A 23,289-nucleotide genomic window follows, 5' to 3' on the forward strand; every position below is an offset into this window, starting at 1 on the left:
TTCTGCTGCCTAGGTAAGACTGGAGACAGTCTTAAAGCTGTAGTTTGAGAAGGGCTGGAGGTCTGGTGATACTATGGTAGTCTGTAGAAGGGCATTAATGGAAAACATTACTTCTGTACTTAAAGTGCACTATGGCAGGTGATGCATTAACAAAATGACCTAGAAAGATGATGGCTGCTTCTAGTTGTCAGCCCTAGTTATGGCAAATTCAGCTTTTACTTTTTTCTTCTTTCACTGCTGATATACTTCTGAAGGATTCTGCTGTGTTCTATATCTTTCTGTCTTTTATGACTAAAAAAGGGGGATGAATATGATATCAAGGGGTTTACTGTCATGAAAATGTATAGCTTGAGTAGCTTTGAAGTGATAAAATGGTATTAGGAGCCTGTGTAAGTAATAAAAGCTGTTAACAGTAATCTCATTTTATGGTACTTATAATTGACTTTTAGTGTGCATTTTGTGGAATTTTTTTTTACTGCAGGTGCGTTCATCCTTATCAGTCTGGCTTTTTTTTGTGCCTGACAGCTGAAAGAGTTAGCTTTTATGTGCATGAGAATAGTAGTTCAGAGTTGTAAGTGGGATTAAAAATGCTAAGGAATATGGATAAGGATTGTTTTCACTTTTATGATGTTTATGATTTACCAAAACATACAAATTACTAAAGAAGCTGGCCATACTCCCCAAACTGTTGACTAGTGATCTACTAGTCAGTCTGTCTTTGAAGCTCTGTTTGGCATCCAGAGAGATCTTTTTACACAAGCCAGTCAGTATCTGTGGAGGTTACCAGGGAGCCCACTCTAGCAAAGGAGCTGCTTTGCTGCATCTCATCCTACCTTCTTCTAGGCTTCTGCTGGAAGTTTACTGTTTTGAAGAGGAGGCACATTAGTTATGTTGTCATATATTTCAGCTTCTCTGTGAAATTACAGGCCAGGCTAGCCAGATGTGTGCATAATCAGTCACAGAGTAGAGGACTGACTGTGTTCTTACAGATGCTGGTGGTAAATCCTTATTCAGAGATAGTCCACTTGAGAACTAATTGTATGAAACTTGCACTCTGCTTGCACATGATGGATCTTGTGGGATGATTGGTTTCTTGTTGCTCAGATGATATTTGTAATGCCAGATTCATGTTGCATTTTCTGTACACAAATTCACTGCTTTATTTTGAGAGGAAAAAAGCATCATAGACTATTAAGTAGCCTAAAAAATAAAAAGTGTTCTAGTTGTTTACTGAAGAACTGCCCTGTACACAGTGTGCTTCTTGTAATTTATTGACTCTCTCATTGTAGACTGGAATAATTCCTTTTTCATATGCTGAATTCTGCTGAAAGCTTCAGAGATAGTGGTTGTTCATTAGCACTGAACTTGAAGATAGAAGAAGAGAGAGAAAAGGAAATCCGTTCCTAGGAAAGGACACAGGATTTGACAGAGCTAAGTCAGAAGATTAAAATGGTGTTGTGGAAGACAAATGAACATTTCAGCTCAGCTGACAATTACAGGAAGTCGTATCTGATTAATGAAGCATAGGAGGACACAGAACTTTAAACAGGCTTTTTCTAGGCTAGCTAGGAATAGATGGTCTGCCTTGACTATGCTGAAGAGTTGTAATGTGCCTACTATATATGTTTGGTTTTTATTTATTTATTTGAATTAGAAGTAACTGGAAAGTTACAGAAGGACAGGGACTGTAACCTAAACCCTGAGACCTGAGCAAGAGTAATTATATGGCAGAAGAAGATGTGCTAAGAGTAGATGTGTCACATCCTAGGAACTAAGAGAGAAACTCCTGTCACACTGAATGGGATAATGGATATCTTCAGTTGTCAATCCTAAATTCAGTTATCCTGTGTTTTTAGAAGTTGAAAAGTCTTGCAACTTAAAATGACCTTAAAATTTTATGTAAGTGATTGTAAAGGAATTTTCATAAATGCCTTTGTTCTTCCTGTTATACTTCCTGGCATGTACAATTGATGAAAAGACATTAGGTAACAAGACATTCTGAAAATTCCCATTTTGCTTTCAGATATGAATTGCTTCAAAGATGCTAGCATAAGGCAAATCAAAATGATTCCAGATTATTTTTTTGGGAGCTATAATCCTTAAGACTGAAACATTATCTATGATCCACATGGCAAGAAAGTGAGCTAGAAATTATATATACCAAGTTGGATATTAACTGAAAGACCTTAGAAGAGCTTTTTGTGGGAGTGTATAAGTCATACTAGTGCTTGAGGTCCTTTGTGAATGGGAGACTCTCTCATTTGGAAATGATTACAGCTAAAAACAGCTTTTCTGTTACAAGAGTGAAGGTGGATCCTGTCTGTACTTTGCAAAAGAGGAAGTTTAAGAGTGTATAACTGAGGCTGTTTACTTACAGTGAATATTTTAATACAGAAAGAGCAATTTCTTCACTGAAAGTTTAAGTTTTGGTAGTTAGGTGGCCTGGTAATCTAAATCTTTGTTAAATATGTATGTATATTTATTGTAAGTATCGGACTGATCTAGGCTGTATTTTCATTCTGTCTGTATGGTAAGTAATTTTTCACCTTTTGCTTTGCAGTAATGGGCAGTTTTCTACTTGCTCCAGTGCTGATCCTGAATCTTTCTTTTGTCTGCTTTCCAAATTTGAGTGCACTGGCACAGAATGGTCAGTCTGCCACTTCCAGTTGGTATATCTGAACTGCCTGTTAAAAACCAGCTAGAAGCATCCAATCTGAAGCATGCTTGAGAACTTGCTTGAGATAAAAACAGATATCCCAGTAGCTATTAGAAGCAAAATTTCCATAGGGATTTATACATTCCCCCCTCTGCTTCAAATTTAAGTAATAATTGCTCACTGTTAGTGTTGCAACCGTTAGTTTCTGACTGTGGTTATAAGTTTCAATTGCAACACAAGGCTAAAGTACCAGATGGAGTCAGTTTCCTACTAAAAGTTACAAGTCAGACAGAAAATATGTACTCACAGAAAGAAAATACGTCAATTTGTTTGTGAGACTCGTGCCATAACTTTAGGACAACATTATGTTTTCTGTGTCAGACTGCAGAGGAGTTTTGCCTTCTTATTTGATAGCAGATCTTTCCAGAATGTATTTCCTCCCATCCCACTGGGGTCTTTTGGTCAGACAGTTGATCATCTGCTCCTCATTTACTAGTGCCATGCCTATTATTATGATGTCAGAAATTATTAGAAAAACCAACACCCAAACCCCTGCCAAGATTGCTTCTGCTTCTTGCACTCTCCGTTTTCAGTTGTGACTTCTGCAGGTTCTCGGAAGTGTGTGATTTCTTTCTGCAGACGGTAACTTTGAAACTTACTTCAAAGCTGCTACCTACTAGATTGGAGAATAGGATATGAAGACTAATGACCTTGGAGTAACCAGTGGTGGGGTGATGTATTCAAACATGCTCAGGACAGGCAATAAGAGTTATAAAATCTAGAAAGAAGAGGGTGAGGGGCAGGGAATTTTGTGCAAAGAAGGTGAGAAGGCCAAGTCCAGATTTTCATTTTCCTCTGTGGGAGGTACTCTAGGAAGGGTTGTGTTGCATGGGCAAATTTTAATTTTTTTTTTAACCAAAGATTGTTTTACATTTAAGTAAACTGAGCAATTGCAACCTTTTTGTTAAATTTGCAGAACATTCTCCACACAGAGAATATTTTCCTTTTCTTTATAAATTTAGAGAACCTTGACACTGTACCTTGAATAGTATGTAAAAACCAAAAATTAATGTGGAGGAATGCTATGTGTAAGACTATTTTCAGATGTACACAGTGATCTAAGGGCTTAATTTCAAGAAGGGTTGTTTATCCATATATGTAACCCTACTGATAGTTGACATTAATTTCTAGGTAGGTTTGAGAACTAATGGGTTGCATGTGTTCAGATTAAGATGAAGTTCTTTGTGCATATATGTATAGTACATATATATGTATAGTAAACACTGTATATACTACATATATGTATAGTAGAATGAATTATTGCACTAAAGGGTTTTTAAAGTCTTGTAGTTTGGTTTGGTTATGATACAAAGGAAATGCCATTCAATTTGTAATTGGGATTTGTGTTCCATATTCAGGTTGCTACTTATATTCACAGAGATTTCTTTTATCTTTTGTAGGAAAGAATTAATACGGTCCGGCACTTTAAATCCACTTAAAGATTTGCATCTTGGAAAACTGGCGTTAACCAAGTTTCCAAAGAGTCCAGAAACATGGATTCATAGGTTGGTTTGCTTTGCCTTCTATTGACTCCTCAAACATTTTTCCTAGGGTTTTTTTATTTCCTGTTTTTGGGTTAAGGAGAGTCATAGATGAGGGAGGACATCTAGAAATATATCAGATTTTCTGAAACAATTACTGCAGAATACTGTGCTTTGGCTTTTGAAACTACCTGTCTATATTCTACACTTAGAACTGAAGTCATATGCACCTTTTCTGCTGCACAGTTTTAAAATAAACTTCAGAGGGGAGATGAATTTCCTTAGAGGTTTATTGTGTCTTGAAATTCTCAACCTGAAAATTCTGATTTCATCAACTGGAAGTATTTGAGCACTGTAGGTTTCTGTTTTCCCTCCAACTCACCACTGTATTGCTTGTCTACATGCATTTCAGAAAGTGAAGATTCGGTTAAAGCCAACCTTTATAAATAAAGCTGGGTTCTTTTCCATCTCAGTACTGATCTTTTCGGTTTGGTGAATTTATTTTTATAATTACTAACTTAAACTAAATAATTCAGTCACCACTACTGGATGTTAAAATAACAGATCATGTTTGGAAAATTTAACTCCAGAGTTACTCAAATGCACAAGGCTAACCATCTCAGTGATGAGTGATCATAAAATGCCTGTAGCAGAGCCAAGTGAAGTATAAATCCATTGCTCAACTTTAAAACAAAAAAACTCCAATAAACTTTGTATGTGTGTGGTCTTTTTTCATGATAGAAATAAAAAGATAAATTGACCTTTTATAGACAGCACTAAAGAGATTTAAGTGTAACACATTGGGAAGCAGTTTGTAATGTTCAAATTTAATAATCCCAGCATTAAGACAGCTGTAAAGTTGATACTGCATTAGGGGCCTCATACTCTGTAAAGAACATAACAAAACTTACTGACTACATGAGAATTTTCTGAAGTGGAAGTTGTTGATAAACTCTTGTTTTTCACTGCATGCATGAGCTTAGAATTCTCAAAGCAAGCCTCGCAAGCAATGCATGGAACAATGCAAGGTGTGTCATCAATACAGCAATAACAATGAAATTCTGCAGCATTGATTTTTAATTTTGATGTTCAACTTCTTTTCATCATCCTCATGCCACTGACTTGTGCTGCTTGATGGCTTTGAAGCAAAAGTATGCAGTTATAATTGGAAAAAAATCTTGCAGTTTGTCATAGTTTATCTTTCCTACATAGTGGCTAACATGGGAAAAATAAGATTTTTTGCATGTTAATACTTTTGAATACTTCTGTCCATTTTTGATAACTGAGTAAAAAAGATACAACATAGATAAAACCCATGAGTGAACAAACTTATTATGAATGTCTTCAAATGAGAGAAAAAGCAGATGAGTTAACTTTTTTTAGTAGGCGGTTAACTTACCTATTTTATATATACATACACATATGGCTTGCAAAACAGAATTTTCTCTTTCAAGAAAGAGTGAATGTGGTTTTTTTATTTTATTTATTGATTTCTTTTAATCTGGAGTTAAAAGAAATTTTGACACCTTAAAAAGAAGCAATTAATTTGTTTTGGAACCAATGTGAGCCAGTGCAAAATAGGATAACCTCTGTGTGGCACACCAGAGAATGTTTGTCTCTCCAGAGCATTCCACATTGGACCATTGCAATTCCATTGGCATGGGCTGCTCTGTGGAAAATTACACATCTGTAATCTATTTTTGTAGAACCCTTTTGTGTTGGGGCTGCAGATGCAGTATTGAGGTTGCATCTAAAAATACTACTAAAACTTTGTCCAAAGTAAAATAAAAACCAAAACATCTACTAGTCTGTACTTATATGTGTACTTCATAAGTAAAAGCATTTGTTTTGCTTATATCCTTGAAACCATAAGCCTTTTGCACTCTGCTACTGCTGGTGAGATACAGAAACCAATTTGAATTGCACTGTGCAGTACTGTCAGATGTAAAAGATACTAAACAGAGTTAATTTTTTATAAAATCACTTTTTTCTATCTCGCTTTGGCTACTTCATTTTAGTGCTATGCAGGACTTTGAAAGAGGACTCCATTAGAAATTTCATGCGCACAGTGCTTGCGCTGTTTCATAAATTTGCTGTATCCTTCTGTTTCATTTTATTATGCTGTAAGTAGCCGTGATCACTTAGAGTGAACAAACTGATACAGCTGTTTTGGGAATGTGATCATCGTGTGGTAGCTTTTAGCATGGTGGGTGTTCAGATGGTTGTTTACCACTAACTCATTATCTTGCTACAGTGTAGTTCAGAGAATACAAATGTTGAAAAGGTTTGATTTGTATAAATGAAAAACTTTTTTTCTCTTAAAATTGGTTTCTCACCATTAACACTTTACATCATTTAACCAGACGGTGGGTGCTGCAACAACTAATTCAGGAAAACTCCTTGCCCAGTCTTGCAACTAAAGGAAACTTGGGAGCAGCGCCTGTGGAGAGAATTCACCGACTAGTGCAGGAGGAAATGAATGTCTGCTCTGAAGCTGCTGGGAGATATCCAAGCAACTACAATGCCTGGTCCCATCGCATCTGGGTTTTACAGCATTTGGCAAAGCTCACTGTCAAGGTATAATACAATAATGAATAAATTCTTATATTTTCTTGTCCAAAAAACCCTAATACTGGTTTGCAAAGCAGATTGTTGAAGAGTATAAAGTGAAGTTATCACAGATTGCTAAGAAAGTTTTAAGAAAGTGGGCAAAATCTTGCAGTGAGTGTGTTTTGCATTTTTCTAGCCACTGCAAGCAGGTTCTGCTCAGCAGAATTAGCACATTTTTCTTGCCTGTGTTCAAAGCTCTGTTTCTCTCTTAAATGTATGTGTGGGAAGAGTTTTGATGGGACTGTGTGAGCAGAAGTGAGGAATGGGCAACTCTTAAGTAGTTCTTCCAGCACTAGTCTTGAAATTCCCAGTAGAGGAAAAAGGTAATATGTAACAGATATTATTTTGATAATGTAATATCATTTTATTGGTGCCCTTATTCAGCTTACCTGTAGTTTCAGAATATTGAAGGACCAAGTAAAGACAGCAGGAATGAATTTGGAGAACGCATAGTAGTGCTTGTAACTAATTTCTTCAGTTCCAACTGTACTTTTTGACAGCATTTACACTGAGAGCTGATTAAACTATTTCTGGGATAGCAGGGACACTTTATGTGGTGTTGAATGTTTTGCATCTGTAACATCAAGACCTCCAGCAAGTTGAATTAGTTAATGTGACATGGTCTAAATGGTCTATATAGGCAGTTTTGTAATACCATGTTTTCTGAGTGGCTAGGTGAGTTCTTTGTGAATATTGGTTTGATACAGTGACACATAACTCACTTTTAACAGCAGCCGCTGGATTTTGCTACGGGACATTGTTGAATCAATATAGCCATTATTTTTATGTCCATTGCAGAGACAGGGCAAAATTTGGAACTTGTCTGCCTAGCAAATTTATATGAAAAGATGGTTTTCAGAAAACTCAGAAGAATTGCAGGATTGAGATAGATTGGAGATTAGAAGTTAGGGTTATAGAGGTCTATATAAATAGAAAGCAGGAACTTTATTAGAGCTTACTAAAAGGTGAAGGGAGTTACCACTGTTAAAGAAAATACAATTCATTTTATGCCTTAAAACAAGTTCTAAACAGCTCTGTGTCCATTATACTAGTAACAGTAATCTGAGGATCAGGATTACACCTTGAGTGCTTTTTACACTCACTATTCTTAGCTAATTTAATTAAAGAAAAATAATAACATTATAATAGAAATAACTCTTTGCAGAAGTTGAATTATTCTGGAGAGTTTATTCATTGTCAGTTGTGAGTGCTTTTTGTGACAAATCACAAACATACATGTGAAGGAAGTATTTTAAATTTTATTGATAATTCCAAAGTCCATTTACTTTGCCTGCCATCCCACTTTCCCTACTGATCTTTTGAAGACTATGGAAGTGATTCTTCTGTCTAGAGTTGTCCATCTGGTTTGTGTTACCTCTAGCAACATTTCACTGGTGCTGTTTTTCCTCCACCAATGTGTTTAACCTGTTGGGAAGTCTCTGTGTTGGCTCTAGGTTGTCTTCATTACACCACCTATGCGTCTCATCAGAGGGCTTAGTAGAAGGTGTTTGGGATACAGGAAAATTAGGGAAAAGTGTGGAACATAAAAGACAGCATGAAACTTGTGATGAAATGTGTCCAGGTAACTTTAAGAGGCAGAATTATATTGTGATTATTTGCAAGATATGATGGAAGAAAAAAAGCAAATAAGAACAGGGAAAAAGGAGACATTATGGATTTTCACAAAAATATGCAGGTTCATAGGATCACAGAATAGTTTGGCTTGGGAGTGCCCTCCATCTCATTCCAGCCACCCTGCCATGTGCAAGGATGCCACTCAGTAGACCAGGCTGCTCAGGGTGCCATCCAGCCCACCCTTGAATACTTCAATGGAGGGGGCATCTGCAACCTCTCTTGGGAAAACTATTTCAGTGCCTTACCACCCTCACAGTAAAGAATTTCTTCCCCAATATGTAATCTAAGCCTGCCCTCTTTCATTAACCATTACCCTTGTTCAGTGACTATGTAGTCACATTAAAAATCCCTCTCCCTCCTTTTCTAAGTTCCCTTAAGCTACTGAGAGTCCACAGTGAGGTCATCCCAGAGCCTTTTCTTCAGGCTGAACAACACCAGCTTTCTCAGTCTGTCCTAATAGGGGAGGTCCTCCAGTCCTCACAGCATCTTTGTCACACTTCTCTTGACCTGCTCCAACAAGTCCACATCCTTATGCTGGTGACTCCTAAAGCTGGGTACAACATTCCTGATGGGGTCTCGACCAGAGAGGCAGAATCTCCTCTCTCAGTCTGCTGATTTTGATGCAGCCCAGGATGCACTTGGTTTTCTGGGCTGCAAGTGGGTGTTGCTGGCTCTTGTCCAACTTTTCATCCTTGAGAACTCCCAGGTGCTTTTCCATGCTAATTCATTTCCAGTCTGTGCTCACATCTGGGATTACTCCAGCCCAGGTGCAGCACCTTGCACTTCGATTTATTTAACTCATGGGCCCATTTCTCAAGTTCATTCAGATGTCCCTGTCTAGCATCCCATCCTTCTGTTGCGTCAGTTGCACTGCCCTGCTTCGTGCCATCTGCAAATGTGCTGAGGGTGCACTTAATCCCACTGTGTGTGATATTGATACTGAAGAGCAGCAGTCCCAAGACAGCCCTGAGGGACAATAACTCAGTACTTCATCCTTCTCTGTATCAGTTGCTACCAATTCTTGCTTATACACTCTCCTTGGTCTTTTTTTGTGACCTGTGTACTTACACAATCCTTTTCTGTTATTCTTTGTGCCTCTTGCCAAGTCCTGTTCCAGCTTTGCCTTGGCTTTTCTGACCGCATCCCTACCATTCTTTTAGACAGAGGTTGTTCACTTGCTTGGTGTCTCATATTCCACCATCAGCAATTTCTGTGTTTGAATATCTGAAAAGTATGATAAATTTCAACAAGGTGCAGGACTAGAACCATGCTGAAAAATTGGCAGATGAAGCAGTCCCTGATTCTACAGCCGTTTAGTTCTTGCAAGGTTGCCTGAAATTAAGGAGTACCTGTATTATTTATGGCTGTATTTCTGCTGTAATATAAACCTTGCCTGTAGTATGAAACAAAACTACAGAAATTGCACAGAAACATACATTGTTTGTTGTATTATCATTTAAATATGACTTCTTAAAACATTTTTTCATTAACATTTTTATCCTGTTAATGATAATAGGTTTATTAACAAACCTGTTGACCTGCTTTGGAGGATTTCAAGAGGTAGGCTGTGCAATAGGATTTTGGTTGTCCTTTTTCATTTGGTTTAATAATCCTAATGCTACTGCAGACTGAATTTCAGCCCAATCTGAGAAAAATATTTAAAATGCTACAGAACTAAGTTTTGGCCCAGTAGGAGTATTTTCTCACAGGATATAGGTGTTTCTTCTTTCTTACACTAGACAGTCACAAACATTATCTTCTTTAAGTACAGAAATTTCAGATTTTTCTAGCTGCAGAATTTGAATGGCATTAGCAAGTTTATGTAGTGTTTAAATAGTATTCATTAACATAAATCAAGTATTTGCCAAGAGTAGATTGTTTGAACCTAATCTAAGATTGGATCCAATCCAATCTGGTATTGGAGTACTGCCTTGGAAAGCCCAATGTCAGCTTTCTCACATGACTGTACAGTTAGTTAGTGGGGTTAGATCATAGGCTCCAGATACCTACTAAAAGATGGGTGTGTAATTAGTTAGAGAACTGGGGTAAGAGAGTAGTAGGGCTATAGTCTTCAAATCCATAAACACTGTATTGCTTCAGTGAAATCATGCAGATAGAAAAATAGGAGGTAGTCCAGCAAGGATTGACAAACTTTTTTGTTTTCTTTAGATTGGAATACTCAATTTCATGATTAAAGGATGGAGATTGATTGATCAGACCCTACAATAAAACAAGCAAACAAACAAGTAATTGTCATGAGACAACAATTCTCTGGTGTTACGCCCAGAAGACAATATGTTCACAAAATAAAAAGTAGTTTTTCTTGTAACCATCCCCAGTAAGGCCTTGGCTTTTTCTTAAATGACTGGGTCTGCTAGTTATCTAAGATACTAGTTTCTGTGAGTGGACATTGCTATATTTGTCTGGCTATCCTTAAAAGTTTGTTTCCCCAGTTCCTTGTTATTTCCCCAGAGGAGAAATTTCTGCATTTCCTCTTCAGACCCAGAGGTTGAGACAAAGGTCACTGAGCACACGTTGTATTCTGGGGGAGGCTGCCTGTTCCATGGTAGTCAGCTTGCCACCAGAGGTAGAAAGGAGGTTTTCAAGAGTGGGGAGGGAGGTATTTTCATAGTTTCCTCTTTCTTCACAGAACAGTGGCAATGGGCTTGTACAAGGGCTTGTACTGATAGAGATGGAAATGGAGAAAGCAGACTTTGTAACAAAGAACCTCTTGGAATTCAGACATTGGCTGGCTTTTACTTCCAGTTGTTAGAAGCATCTTCCACTGGTACTCTGAGGTTCCTAGATAGGAGGCTCAGTTTTTTGTAGATCTCAAGAAGTTTTCATGGCACTCTTCTGTGTTGCTTTTTTAGAAGAAGTGTTCTGGTTCAGGTAAGGAATGATGCTGGGAATAATTTTTTTCCCTTTGTACAGAGAGTAAAATGCGTAATTAAGATGTTCCCCTGTAAATTTTTAGCTTATAAATATTTCAGATCAATGAATTGGATTCTTCCAAGGTCTCAGTTGAGCATAAACATGTCTAGAATCAATCACAGCTAAATAAAGGCCAATCTGATTTTTTGAGCCTTATGTTATTCTTAATAGACTTCTAAATTTTGAAGTTCAAAAGTTTAAAACGCTAAGCTCAGTTCTGTGAAGGAAGGAAAAGCTGATCTTATGGTTTAAAGTACAGATCTGGACATGGAGTTTTAGCTCCCTTAAGAACCCTGTGTGTGGACTGTTACTTAATACTGCAATTCTCTTTTCTGATCTCTGAAAGGAAGGTAATGCTGGTATCTTTTGGCAGAATTTTTTAAAAAAACGTGTTGTCTGTCTTGAGTAGAATACACTCTTTGCATTGTATTTACTCCCCATTTCTTTTAGAACAGATGTGCCCCAAAATGCTATATAGCTAGCCTTGTGTGTTTCCATGGTTTTCTTTGTGGGAGGCTGTGGTTTTTGTGCTGCAGTATCAAAAAGAAAGACTTCTACCTACGAAAGTTGTTTTGCATCAGCTGGTCCTGTTAAGTGATGTAGGTAGCTTGGGAGAAGAGGTTAAAAGCAAGAGTATACCATGAGATTATCAAGATTACTTCCAAAAGTCTTTAGAAGTAAATTAGAAAGGTAGTTTTGATCTCTTTGGATAGTTTAAGCTCTGGGGGAGAAGCAGTGTGAGGAAAGAGGTTAAGGCCTGTGAACAAAAAACAGACTGTTGGCTCTAACAGAGAAAGCAAAGCAAAGTAAAAGCTTTGTCTGGGAGCCAAACTTGCATTTCTCTCCAGAAATGAATTTTGAAGGTTTAAGAGCACTCAGAATTAATAGACAACTCACAGGAGCCAGCAGCTAAAAACAAAGCTAAATTTAAGTATTTACCAGAATTGTTGTGAAAGCCTTTCTAGGGGTTCTTTGGTAGTAAAATCAAGCAACCTGATTATGGATAAGTATCGTATTCATATTTCACAGGTTCTAGGGCTTTAAACATACTGTTATGGTTGACATCCTGTAAATTAAGTTTGTGGTTTTTTCCTTTTAAGCAACTCACCCACCTTCAGACATCCACAATCCGCTAGGTAAAAAGTAAAATTCTTAAAGCTAATGGCAGTGTAGTTTGTGCCTCATATAAATAGTATTTATTGCTAACCATTTTGAGATTCTTAAGCCACTGCTTATTTCAGTATCAGAAGTGGTTTGGGTTTTTTTCGCACTCAGCTTGTAGGAGGGTTTCTGAAAAACCTGCCTGTTCAGAGTTTGGAAGAAGTATTAATTTGTTTTCTGCAGAGATGCCAAGGTGCTTTTCAGCACACAGTAGAAAAGCCTCAGTGATAGTTAATTTTTCTGTGTATTCTTAAACCGTTTTTAAACCAGTGGCTGAAATCCCCAAAGAAGATATTACTTTAATACAGAAGGAGTAGTGGTAAGTTCCTCCTTTATACTGGTTGATAACTGTCCCTGCATTTTGTTTCAGGTTCTCCTCGATGAACTTTCATCCACTAAATATTGGGTATCCATGCATGTCTCAGACCACAGTGGGTTTCATTACCGCCAGTTCTTACTCAATTCCTTGATACGCAGAACGGTGACTGACAACAACGTATTGGTACAAAATCAAATGGTAAATGAACAAAACCCGAGCCTTCAGAAGGAGGAAGAGAGTGCAGGGACAGAAGCTGCCTGTGCAGAGGATCAAAGCGTGGATCTCCCCCGCCGTTTAGATGAAGAGATGGAACTCTGCAGTGAACTGATTGATAATTACCCAGGGCATGAAACCTTGTGGTGTCATAGGTAAGAGGACTTGTCGAAAGAGCTTCCTTCTGATTTGTGTTTGGTTCTTCATATGGTATTTCCAAACAAATCGTTCTTGTTTTAGGAAGTGCCACTCGATAAAAGATTTTTAAGCAACTATGTATTAAGCCTTTGGAAAATGTTCAAGAGCATAATCAGAGCTATTGTGTGGGAGATTTGATTTGGCTTAAATATCTTATGATGTAAGCTCTGCTTGTCCCGATAATTTGTGCAAGAGACATAAGATGCTGTTAATGAGCCTCCTCACACTTTAAATATTTAAACAATAAAAAAATGAACAAAATGTAGATAGAAGATTGGCTTCATAAAATGTTTGCTTCATTAGCTGGGTGCAGGTTCCTGACTAAGTAACAGCAGATTTGCCAAAATGACATGGAGCCCTTTCTAGTGCAGCGTGCGCAGACAGAGCAGATTTTGTGTCTGTGAGGGAAATCTGGTGGGATGACTTATGAATTGAAACAGTTCAGCAGCAACAGCAGATTATTTTCAGTGCATGACTTTCTCTTTTTTTTTCTTATTTTCCTTTGAAGAAGGTGTGTATTCTACCTTCAACAGCACTTAAGCAACAAACTTCCTCTCCTGAGTGCAGTGGTATCATCTGTGGACAGCAGTGATGAAAGTCTGAATAATTCCCACCACAGTCCTACAACAAGTCACATGTCTCAAGCTATGGATGTTGATGGTTTGAATGAATCCAGCAGCAAACAAAGTTATACCCAAGAAACAAAACGCCTGAAGCGTGCTCCTGTGCAGGACTCTCTTGGTCCAGAAATGGAATACCGGTTTGTTGATAAAGTATTATCAACTTGTAGGGATGTGGACCAAGCCAGGTTTGCTACTGCTTATAGAAAATGGTTAGTTACTTTTTTGGGTCAGTGAAGGAGGTGTTTAGAGCTTTCAGGGTTCTTCACTTAGTGCAATATTCTCTTTTCAGACACAATGCATGTCTTGGTTGCAAGTGTTAGCTAACCCTGTGTTTCTCTCTCTTTTGATGGTCAGTCCTAAAGCTAAATTTCAGAGTAGAAGTCTGTCACTTTATTAAAGAACTGGCATATGTTTTTATTAAGCAAATGCAGTTTGTTACTTAATCTCAGTAAGAAATCACTCTTATCAGCTTCCTACTATGATATTTTCTTTTTTTTTTCACTTCTGCATTAAGGTGGACTGAATCATTTGACTTTAAAAAAAAATGGAGGTAAAAGAAAAAAAGTTTGAAATGCTTGTGCAACAGAGTGTCTGAAAAAAGAATGGGAAAATCTGTCATATCAGCTAAACCCGTTCCCAGTTTGTTCCTGTGTAGCATCATGCTAATACCTTATTGGATCCAGACTATGTTCACTGACTGCTATTATTTTTGTATAGCAGTCTTTGGTAGAACACCAGAATACGGTGTTTCTTTCTGAAGGCTCCAGTAACAGTTTTGGAGCTGTCATGCCTTTTACTGTTTTAACTGGGGTTTTGTTTGCTTACTAATTGTCATGCTAACTTGATAGGAAGGTCTATAAGGTTGAAATCTTGATAAGCAGATACAGAAAAATGTGGCAGAAGATAGTTCAAACACGTGTTCACCCATAGTCAGAGCTGCATTTGGCTGTATTTGGAAATAGTTTTCTTAAAACAGACCACTTTACTTTCATTTCTTACTTGGTGTTTATTTATTTATTTAATCTCAGCAATCCAGAATTAATCACACTTTATACACATTTCTGAATGTCTTATTTACACTACAGATTCTCACCATGCTAAATCACACATTGGTATTTTGTACTTAATGAAAACCCTACAAGTCCAATATTGGATGGAGTAAAAAGTAGCTCTTCCAACTGATCATTGAGACTGTACAGTTAAAAAAAATGACAGCAAGAGGAAGGAGCTAACTCTTCCCTTCTGTTCTTTTGGAGAGCAGTTTCTTTGATTTCTTTTTTTTTTTTTTTTTTCCTTTTTTTACCCTTAAGGAAGAACTCTACTCCAACCACACATCTCTGTTTACATAACATAAGTTTTAAGGGAATTTGAAATCAAATATGAGTGGTGTATTTTGTCATTTCCTTAGAGCTTGTCTGTAAAAGGGATTTTTTACACTACTAGAATTGTGCTGGTCCACAGACCCCGGGAAAACATTCTACAACTGTAGAAGTCTATACAATGGCAACATTGCCTCTTTTAAAAGCAGACCATTCTCTGGGGGTAGTCTGGGGGTGTCCTTGCCATAATTGCTTTATTTTTCTCCTGCCCCAAATGCCTCTTAACCATAAGTTTCAAGATGCTGTTTCTATTGGGCAGAGAGAGAAACAATGAGGGAGGAAAAACCACAGGTAGCCTATTCAAAATGTGTCACTTTGAATCAAAAAAGCACTTGAAATGTGAAGTTCCTGTACTTCTAAGTAGTTTGATGAATGGAGTTTATTCTTGCATTTCAAATTGAAAACAGACCACTTGCAATCTTTGAGATTATGTTCATTATTCATTTCAGGCACAAAGTGGCTAACAATGACATTTCTAAATGTACACTGTTCTGTTTACAGTACATAGATAAGACTGATCTAGGCTTAAGCATCTCCATGTCAAAGCTTTGTCTCAGAGGGCATCCACACTTGCCTCTCCATAGGTATGGATGTATTATGTGGTCGTTAGCTTGGAGGTGCTATGGGATGCTGTGATGGATTGGTTGATAGTTTTAGTTGCAGAAGAACATAATTGTTGTCTGAAGGAGGTGTGGGATTGGGCTTGAGAGGATAGTTTGTCATAAGATGTTGCCTCAGTGATTACTGACATGGATAGGTTCAAGTACAAACAGGAGTCTGAAATTAAGAACTTGAGCAAGAACTTTTACATGTCCAAGGGACCTGATGTTTATTGAATGTGGATGATGCATTAAAGTATGTGTAGTAGCCTCGGTCAGCTTGATTAACAGTATCCCATTAAAGTGTGAAGTCAAGGGGACAATGTATTAAAGATCAGGTTCTTGGTCCTAAGTTACTTAGTATTTGTGTTCTGTTTACCTTGGCAAAAATTACCTGTTTATGAGAAAAATATTAGTGGTAGGAGCAATCTCGGAAGTGGGAGTATAAGAAACAATTCTTAAACTGTCTCTCCTTGCACGGGAATGACTGAGGCTTTCAGAAGAAAATACTAATATTATACTCTGACTTGAAACTCATTATATAGTTCTTCCAGACTAAGATCTGGAATCTTAGTTAGCATTCTTAGAGCTGTACTGTGGAAGTTCTGTGCTTTTGAACTTGACATCATAAACATTGAAATAGATGCCCTCATATACATGTGTGTAGTTCCTATTGATGTCAGCAAAAGTGATGCTTTCTTGTAGGACAACAAGATTTGGTCCTATGTAACTGAATAGAGTTTGCGTTGAATTCTAGTACTTGGAACTAAGAGTTTTAGAGCCCTGATTAGAGATGGTGCTGAAATTCTTACTACTTTTGAAAAACACTGATGGCTGTAGTATAACTCATAAGTGTAGGTTTTTTAAAGTCTGCACCCAATGGAAATATTCCACTGTACTCTATTTTTTAAAATCCAGTCAGAATAGTTACATTTAGAAATGTTAGCAGGCCTGAAAACTAAACATTGAAATTGAAACAAGTCATATCTTTCTGTTTGAAAGAAATGCAAACAGTAAGTTGTTAAATTTGAGCTTTAATTTTTTAATGGTAACAATATATATTGTATGAAAAAGGAAAATAATATCTAAATTGCTTCAAACTGTCAGTGTCCTGAAGCCTCATGCATGCAATGCTTGAAGAGATGCTGCTAACATACTGCATTAAGCTCAAAGCTGATGGGAAGTTCTGGAACTATGATCTTTGCAGCATACCTGTCTAATCGCTTGGTGTTACTGCAGAGTCCCCTTTGGACGCTGCTTAAAAAAACAGAAAGTGGCTTTAGGCCGTTGGTAGTTAACATACAATGAGCACGGCTGCTTTACATAAGGCATTTCAGCTGTTTTGTGTTTCAGAGATCAGAGACTAAAAATCTAATTGGTGAATATTCCTGCAGAGAAAATGTCCAGCAGAAGCTGCAGAATACAAGGCTCTCACTCTCTGAAGTTTCTTCAAATATAAAATCAAACTTTGTACGTCTTTAAACATCTTCATGTAAAGTTCAGCATCTTTCCTAATTTTGTCCTCTCCTGTAGTATGTGTTATTTGAATGGATTCTTTTTGTTCACTGGATTAGTCTTTGTAAAAATTTGTTTGTACTAAAAACAAAGGGTTTTGAGGAACAAATGTAATTTGAAACTACAGAATTTGGAATAGAAATCATGTTTTTAAGTGGTAAATTCTCAGCTGCTAAATGCAGTAACTGTTATTTCACTGGCATTTTGTTTGTCTTGTGTGTTACAGTCACTGGAAAAACACGCAGCATTAAAGATAGCTACAATAACAAACTTGTATGAAGTTATTGGAACACATTGTTATAGCTGCTCTGATTATTATTCTTAATGTACTCATGGCTGCATATTTGTGTTTTATTGACTGCTTACATATTCTTTATACAACAAAATCCATGTGTCATTTAAATAGGGGATAAAGTAACTTGTCGGTTTATACTATGATTAATTACCTTGTATGTCATTTGCTTTAAGGCAAATAAGCAAAGTGATAATATAGTGAGAAAGCTTAGATTTTTGTCTTACAATCAAAATTTCTGGCATTTCCACTTTTGTTCTAGTGCTGCTTAATTAGAATGTGTAGCTAGACTTTATGGATGGAAGTGATTTTTTTTTACTAAGTAGATAGTTAATGAATTTTTAAAACAGTACTGTATAATACTGATGAACAGAAACAAAGTGTTTTGGAAAGGTTTGTCTGCCTAACCAGACTCAAAAAGCATACTTTTCCAAAAATATATTACACTGAGCAAAATGTGAGTACCAGAGAATGATTTCATTTGTGAGTCTTTAGAGACTGGATGGTTGAATATTTGGACAAGTTGTTGTTTGTTTAGTTTTGTTTTACCTTTTGTAAGGGAGGAGTGCTTTTTTTTTTGTTTGTTTGTTTTTTTTGTTTTTGTTTTTTTTTTTTTGTTTTGTTTTGTTTTTGTTTTTTGTTTTTTGTTTTTTGAATCTAGTAGGAAGTGAACCATTGCACTTAAAATGTGGGGAGAAAATCCCACAACTGCTGAATTGTATCTTGTAGAGCAATTTTGGAAAAAGCAGTGAACTGACACTGAAACGTAGATGTCACTTCTAAATGCATCTTTGCACTTACTGGGTGATGAGAGATATGTGTAATTAGCTCTTACAGCTTTATCAGTGTCAAATACAAAGAAAAGGGTGTAACTCACCAATTCTCAAATGCACTTAACATTCAGTTTAGTTTCTAAGGAAGTTCAGTGTCCCTGTCTATAATTTTCCCTTTGTACACAGAGGTATGTTTCTTCTCAGCCTCTTCTCTGTTCTTCCAACCAGCAAAGAAGAATGTAGCAAAGCATTGGTGAGGTGGCCTGATTTTGTGTTTGAGTAACTGACTACCTCCCAAATAGTTCTTTGACTGATGTCCTTAAGTGGAGTTCATCAGGCTTGGTTATTTCAGAACCTCATGCTAGGCCTATATCCTCTTTCAAATGTGAAAAGCAAGAGCTTTATCAATGAATCCATCAGGTTTTCCAGGGAGAGTTTGAAGGAGAAAGGAAAAAAAAAATCTTGTAGTTAAAGCTGGAAAAACTAGAATTAGCATGAATTTTCATTAGCCTTTTCCTCTGAAGAAGCAGCTCTGTTGCTGAAAAATGGAGGAAATATGCTTCCAGGGAATTCCATATATGATGCTTTTGAACTGCAGACCTGACATTTCCTAGTGGCTTAGTGTGTAATGTTACTTCTCAGGGCATAGTCTATTGTAGTGAATTAGGGTGCATTTTTACAGTTTATAATTATTGATTAAAAAGAAAAAAAAATTAAATGTGTAATAACAGGCTTCTAATTTTATTTTTTTTTTGTCTAGTGTAGTATTTTGTAATCTACCCATATGCCAACACTGTACCCAGTAATGAACAGTAGACCTCACCATCTCATCTGCTTCATAATGTTAATCTTTATCTTGAATTGCTGTTGCAGTCTTGCAGGAAGCTCTTGACAGTTGTTGGATTTATTCTCTGAGTTTCCTAGTAGTATTCAGTAGAGTAGTTAGTATCTCAAAGTATGTTGTAAGCATGGGGAAGCTTTTTACAGCACCTGTGTTGATGCACCGTAGGTCTTAGATTCAATATTTTAAAACCTTTTGTTAGGATTCTGAATGCTAAATCTGTTTTGATGGCTGTCAAACTCTTACATGCAGTTGTTCTGGAAAACAGGACTCTTAACTTAAGTCTGGTTTGTTAAACATCTTTATCTGCACCACCTGGCACCTGCTGTACATCTTACTGTATAGACAGAGGTGGGGAGGACACACGGTAAGGTGCATATTTTTTTCATGGGACATTTTCTGAATGGAATATAATTATGGCTTAACAAAGAGCTTTTCTTGGATGAGGTACACCTGTCTGTTCATTGTGAATAAAGTTATTAAATTGGTACATTATTATTATGTTAAGCTTTCCTGAGTGGTGCAAGTAATGAGTAGATAAAAGGAATGTGTTTTTTTAAACCTGTTGTTAAAAAAATCACATAAAGGATACGAGGTACTAGAATTTGTTTTCAGAAAGCAAAATATTAATTCCTTTTTGTACCAGTTTTTCTCTTTTGAAATGGCTACATTTAATACTGGGTAGTCATCCTGAAAAGTGTGCTTGGGAACACACTTTACTTCATATAATCTCATTACTTTCATATAATCAAAATTATAGATGTCTTAAATATTTTTAAGTAGCATTAAGATCCAAGGTAGTGACAGCACTACGGTGTTCAAGTGAGCCAATAAACTCTAATTTTGTAACACCATCATGTTCATCAAAGTACTATTCTATGTAGGGAAATGTTTATTTTAAAAAAGATATGTGCAAAAATATTTAATTCTCATAGCTTTCTTATTAGGGGGATATACAACTAGTTTTAAACATAATATTTTGCAATATTTTTTCTATGAAAAATTCTCAGATGCACAGTTGTGGCCATTGTAAATTTTATGTAGATTTCCAAGATAAATTAGATAAATAATAAATTTTGTAGCAGAAAGATTAAAATTATGACAGGACAGTAAGACACTGGAAAGTAATCTGCTAATAGACCAGTGTTCTACAGGATTGTGAATGTAAAGCATAAAGTTTGTTTTTCACAGGTCTTACTTTGTCATAGGATGAATTCCTGTCAGATGGGGATTATTTTCTTCTTTTATTTTTTTGGTAATCAGTAGAGAATTTATCTGTGAATAAATTATCTATATTTATTCTCCCACAATAAGTGTGCATGTATGTGTGAGTGGATGGATGGTAGAACTGTATTTATGTTCTGTGAATACTGCAAAAATCACCCACATCTGGCTCTCTGCTAACAGACTCCTCCATGGATGACCTGTCCTGAGTCTGAGTCTAGCAGGATCAGTGCCAGGTTGTCTGCTGAAAGCAGTGAGATTTATTGCTTCCCCTTTGTCTTAATCTGCCTGATTATCATGATACTTGGGCAAATGCCTACACACACCAACCACATCATTAGTGGTGGTGTTTATTCCAAGTGCTTGTAGAGAGTATTTGAGACTGTGAAAGCGTTTGTAAGGTCAAGCTGGGAAAAATTTGGGGGTGCTCAGTCAATACCCAGGGGATACTTTTCATGAGTCCTCCAGAAAGGAAATGGAAATCCAAATGTTTTGGATGACTGCTTTATCATCACAGGAGACTGAGAGAAGTGTAACCAGTGACTTCAATTGGTATTTAAATAAAAACAAGTAGTCTCTTTGGTACTTTGTTTTCAGTATTTTTCCTGTGTTCTTTTTGTAAAAATAAATCACATAAAATATTTTCAGAATTACTCTTCATTTTGCATGTCTTTTGATTTTGGATTATTGGATTTGAGAGCTTTCCTTAAAGGAAGCAGTTTTACTGGAAAATACTAGCACCTTTCCTGTTTCCTCTTAGTGTGATTCATTCCAAGTGTTCTAAAATGAGCAGCTGAAATCACAGGGCGTTACTGAAAGTATTGTTCATCATCCTAAATGCAAAGCTTAAAAAAGTTTCTCTCACATACTTCTTGTTTTCTCTATTTTTTATTTTTTTTTTCATTTTCTCTTACTAGCTGCTAGGTAGAAAGAATATGTAAGGAAGCCCATAGTTGATATGAGCTATCTTGGCTTACTTAAATTGATTGTTCATTAGTTCAGAAATGAGCAAGTAACAAACCCACCAGGGTCCTTGTATAGAAGTAATTTGCAGGATCTGGTTATCTGTGATATGAATGCTTTATTTTTACATCTATTGAAATGAGTTTCAAATTCAAAATTCCCACCAACTTCACTGATTTTGGATCAGGCCATGCTGTGGAGAGGGTATCAGCCTCTACATGATAGCCATGACATATTTAGTATGATGAATTGTAAGGGTCTTGGTTTGCCTTTCACAAATAATTGAATTTATGGCTTCAATAAAAAAACCAAAAAACAGTTAGTGTAGTGTGTAGTCATTAGCACTGTGGAAAAGGAGCCATTAAGGTTATGGAATGTTAGAGGTTTAAAAGGGCAGCTAGAGAAAAACTAAGGGTACTACAGGGTATGAGTAGCTAAGAAAGCTTCTTTTTCCCCTGTGTTTTTTTTTTTCCCTCTATTCTCCCCTCTCCTCGCTCCCTCTTTCCCCCACCTCCTGCCCCAGCTCAAAACTCCCCATTCTCTCCCCTGCCTCCATGATTTTTCATCTTTTCTAGTGGCAAAAGCTTTCATACAACTGTGTGCAAACCTGTGTGCAAACCACGATAATGCTTTAGTTTTGGAAGTGCTGCATATGAATAGCAAATAGATACCAGTGCTCGAGGTTCGTGCAAGGTGTTTAGGGATGACTGGTGAGGTTTTTAATGCTGTGTGATAACTGATGCAATATTGAATGGGAATGTCTTAATAAACAGTGGATGGCTTGAGTGTTGCTGTTCTCCAGATGTGCTGGTTTGCATTTGTGGTCAACAATAAACTGTACATTTTTCACCTTTCCATCTCCACAAATGCTTATCACTAGCTAACAGCTAGTCTACTTTGTAAAATGCATCTAACGTTGATTTGAGATGTTCTACCATTATTTGTTGTTGTCTAGTACTAGAAAACTTCCACCACACCTTCAGTCCTTCCTCAGTGGAGCCTGGCCAAGTATGGATTTTAGTGGTTATAAATCTGGTTTTGCTGTGAAGGGAATTTGAAATTCCACCACATAAAACATGCATTTTCCTGATGTCTAGTTAGAAACATAGAAGGGCATCTTAGCACTGATATCCAGTTGTTTTTCCTTTAATTTTACTGAGTTTTACCTTGTTTATCGCAAATATTTTGTATTGCATGTTAATTAAATTTTTGCATATTCTAGTAGTACAAAATTACTTACAAAACTAAAAGGAGCTCCCTTACAGTTCTAACTAGACATCTATGCAGATGTCTTCCAAAATTTACAGGTACAATTTTAGTGGTGGTGGTTGGTTAACAGATTTTTTTCACATATTTATCAGCAGACTTGTTATATGTGTATTAGTGACAAAATGGACTAAGCACCGCTGTAAGTTATTGTATTTCTGTAGAAAATGGAAAATAGTGTAATATTGTTTTTGTTAAATGTTGGCAGTTTATAAATAAACTTTTCATCTCCTAAAAAACCCTTGTTTTCTGACAACACTGAACTCCATTTTCATTCATTGTGCAACAGACACCCCTCGTAATTTCTGCTAATCTGTAATTACTGCTGATCTCTTTGGTGATTCTCCTTTGACAGGAGCTTCATCTTCTCTTGAGGGTTAGGTGATAATAGCAGTTTTACTAGTAGTTGGTTCTTTTAAACACTGACACTTAGGCCTTTCCGTAAACTTTCCTGTCTTCATTCAAGCTTAGATTCTAAAAGGACAGAAATTAACAGGAGTTAGTTCTTTATAAGATACTTCTTTCTGGTAGTAGATATCTGGCTATA

At 36.7% G+C, this 23,289-nt stretch overlaps 1 protein-coding gene across 2 annotated transcripts in view; it reads left to right on the forward strand.

Moving 5' to 3' along the window:
* The window catches only part of PTAR1 (protein prenyltransferase alpha subunit repeat containing 1), a 36,001-nt gene extending 13,272 nt beyond the window's left edge, over window positions 1-22,729 (forward strand). Inside the window, exons 4-7 of one of the 2 annotated variants that reach the window (XM_056513978.1) lie at window positions 4,117-4,221; window positions 6,561-6,774; window positions 12,908-13,224; window positions 13,776-22,729. In XM_056513978.1, the coding sequence (XP_056369953.1) occupies window positions 4,117-4,221; window positions 6,561-6,774; window positions 12,908-13,224; window positions 13,776-14,124 (985 nt within the window). In that variant the 3' untranslated portion in view covers window positions 14,125-22,729. The remainder of the gene's footprint in view (window positions 1-4,116; window positions 4,222-6,560; window positions 6,775-12,907; window positions 13,225-13,775) is intronic. The other variant, XM_056513979.1, reaches the window with a different exon arrangement.
* The last annotated feature ends 560 nt before the right edge of the window (window positions 22,730-23,289 follow it).

Source organism: Oenanthe melanoleuca, chromosome Z (genome assembly GCF_029582105.1).
Source record: "Oenanthe melanoleuca isolate GR-GAL-2019-014 chromosome Z, OMel1.0, whole genome shotgun sequence".
Classification (NCBI taxonomy): domain Eukaryota; kingdom Metazoa; phylum Chordata; class Aves; order Passeriformes; family Muscicapidae; genus Oenanthe; species Oenanthe melanoleuca.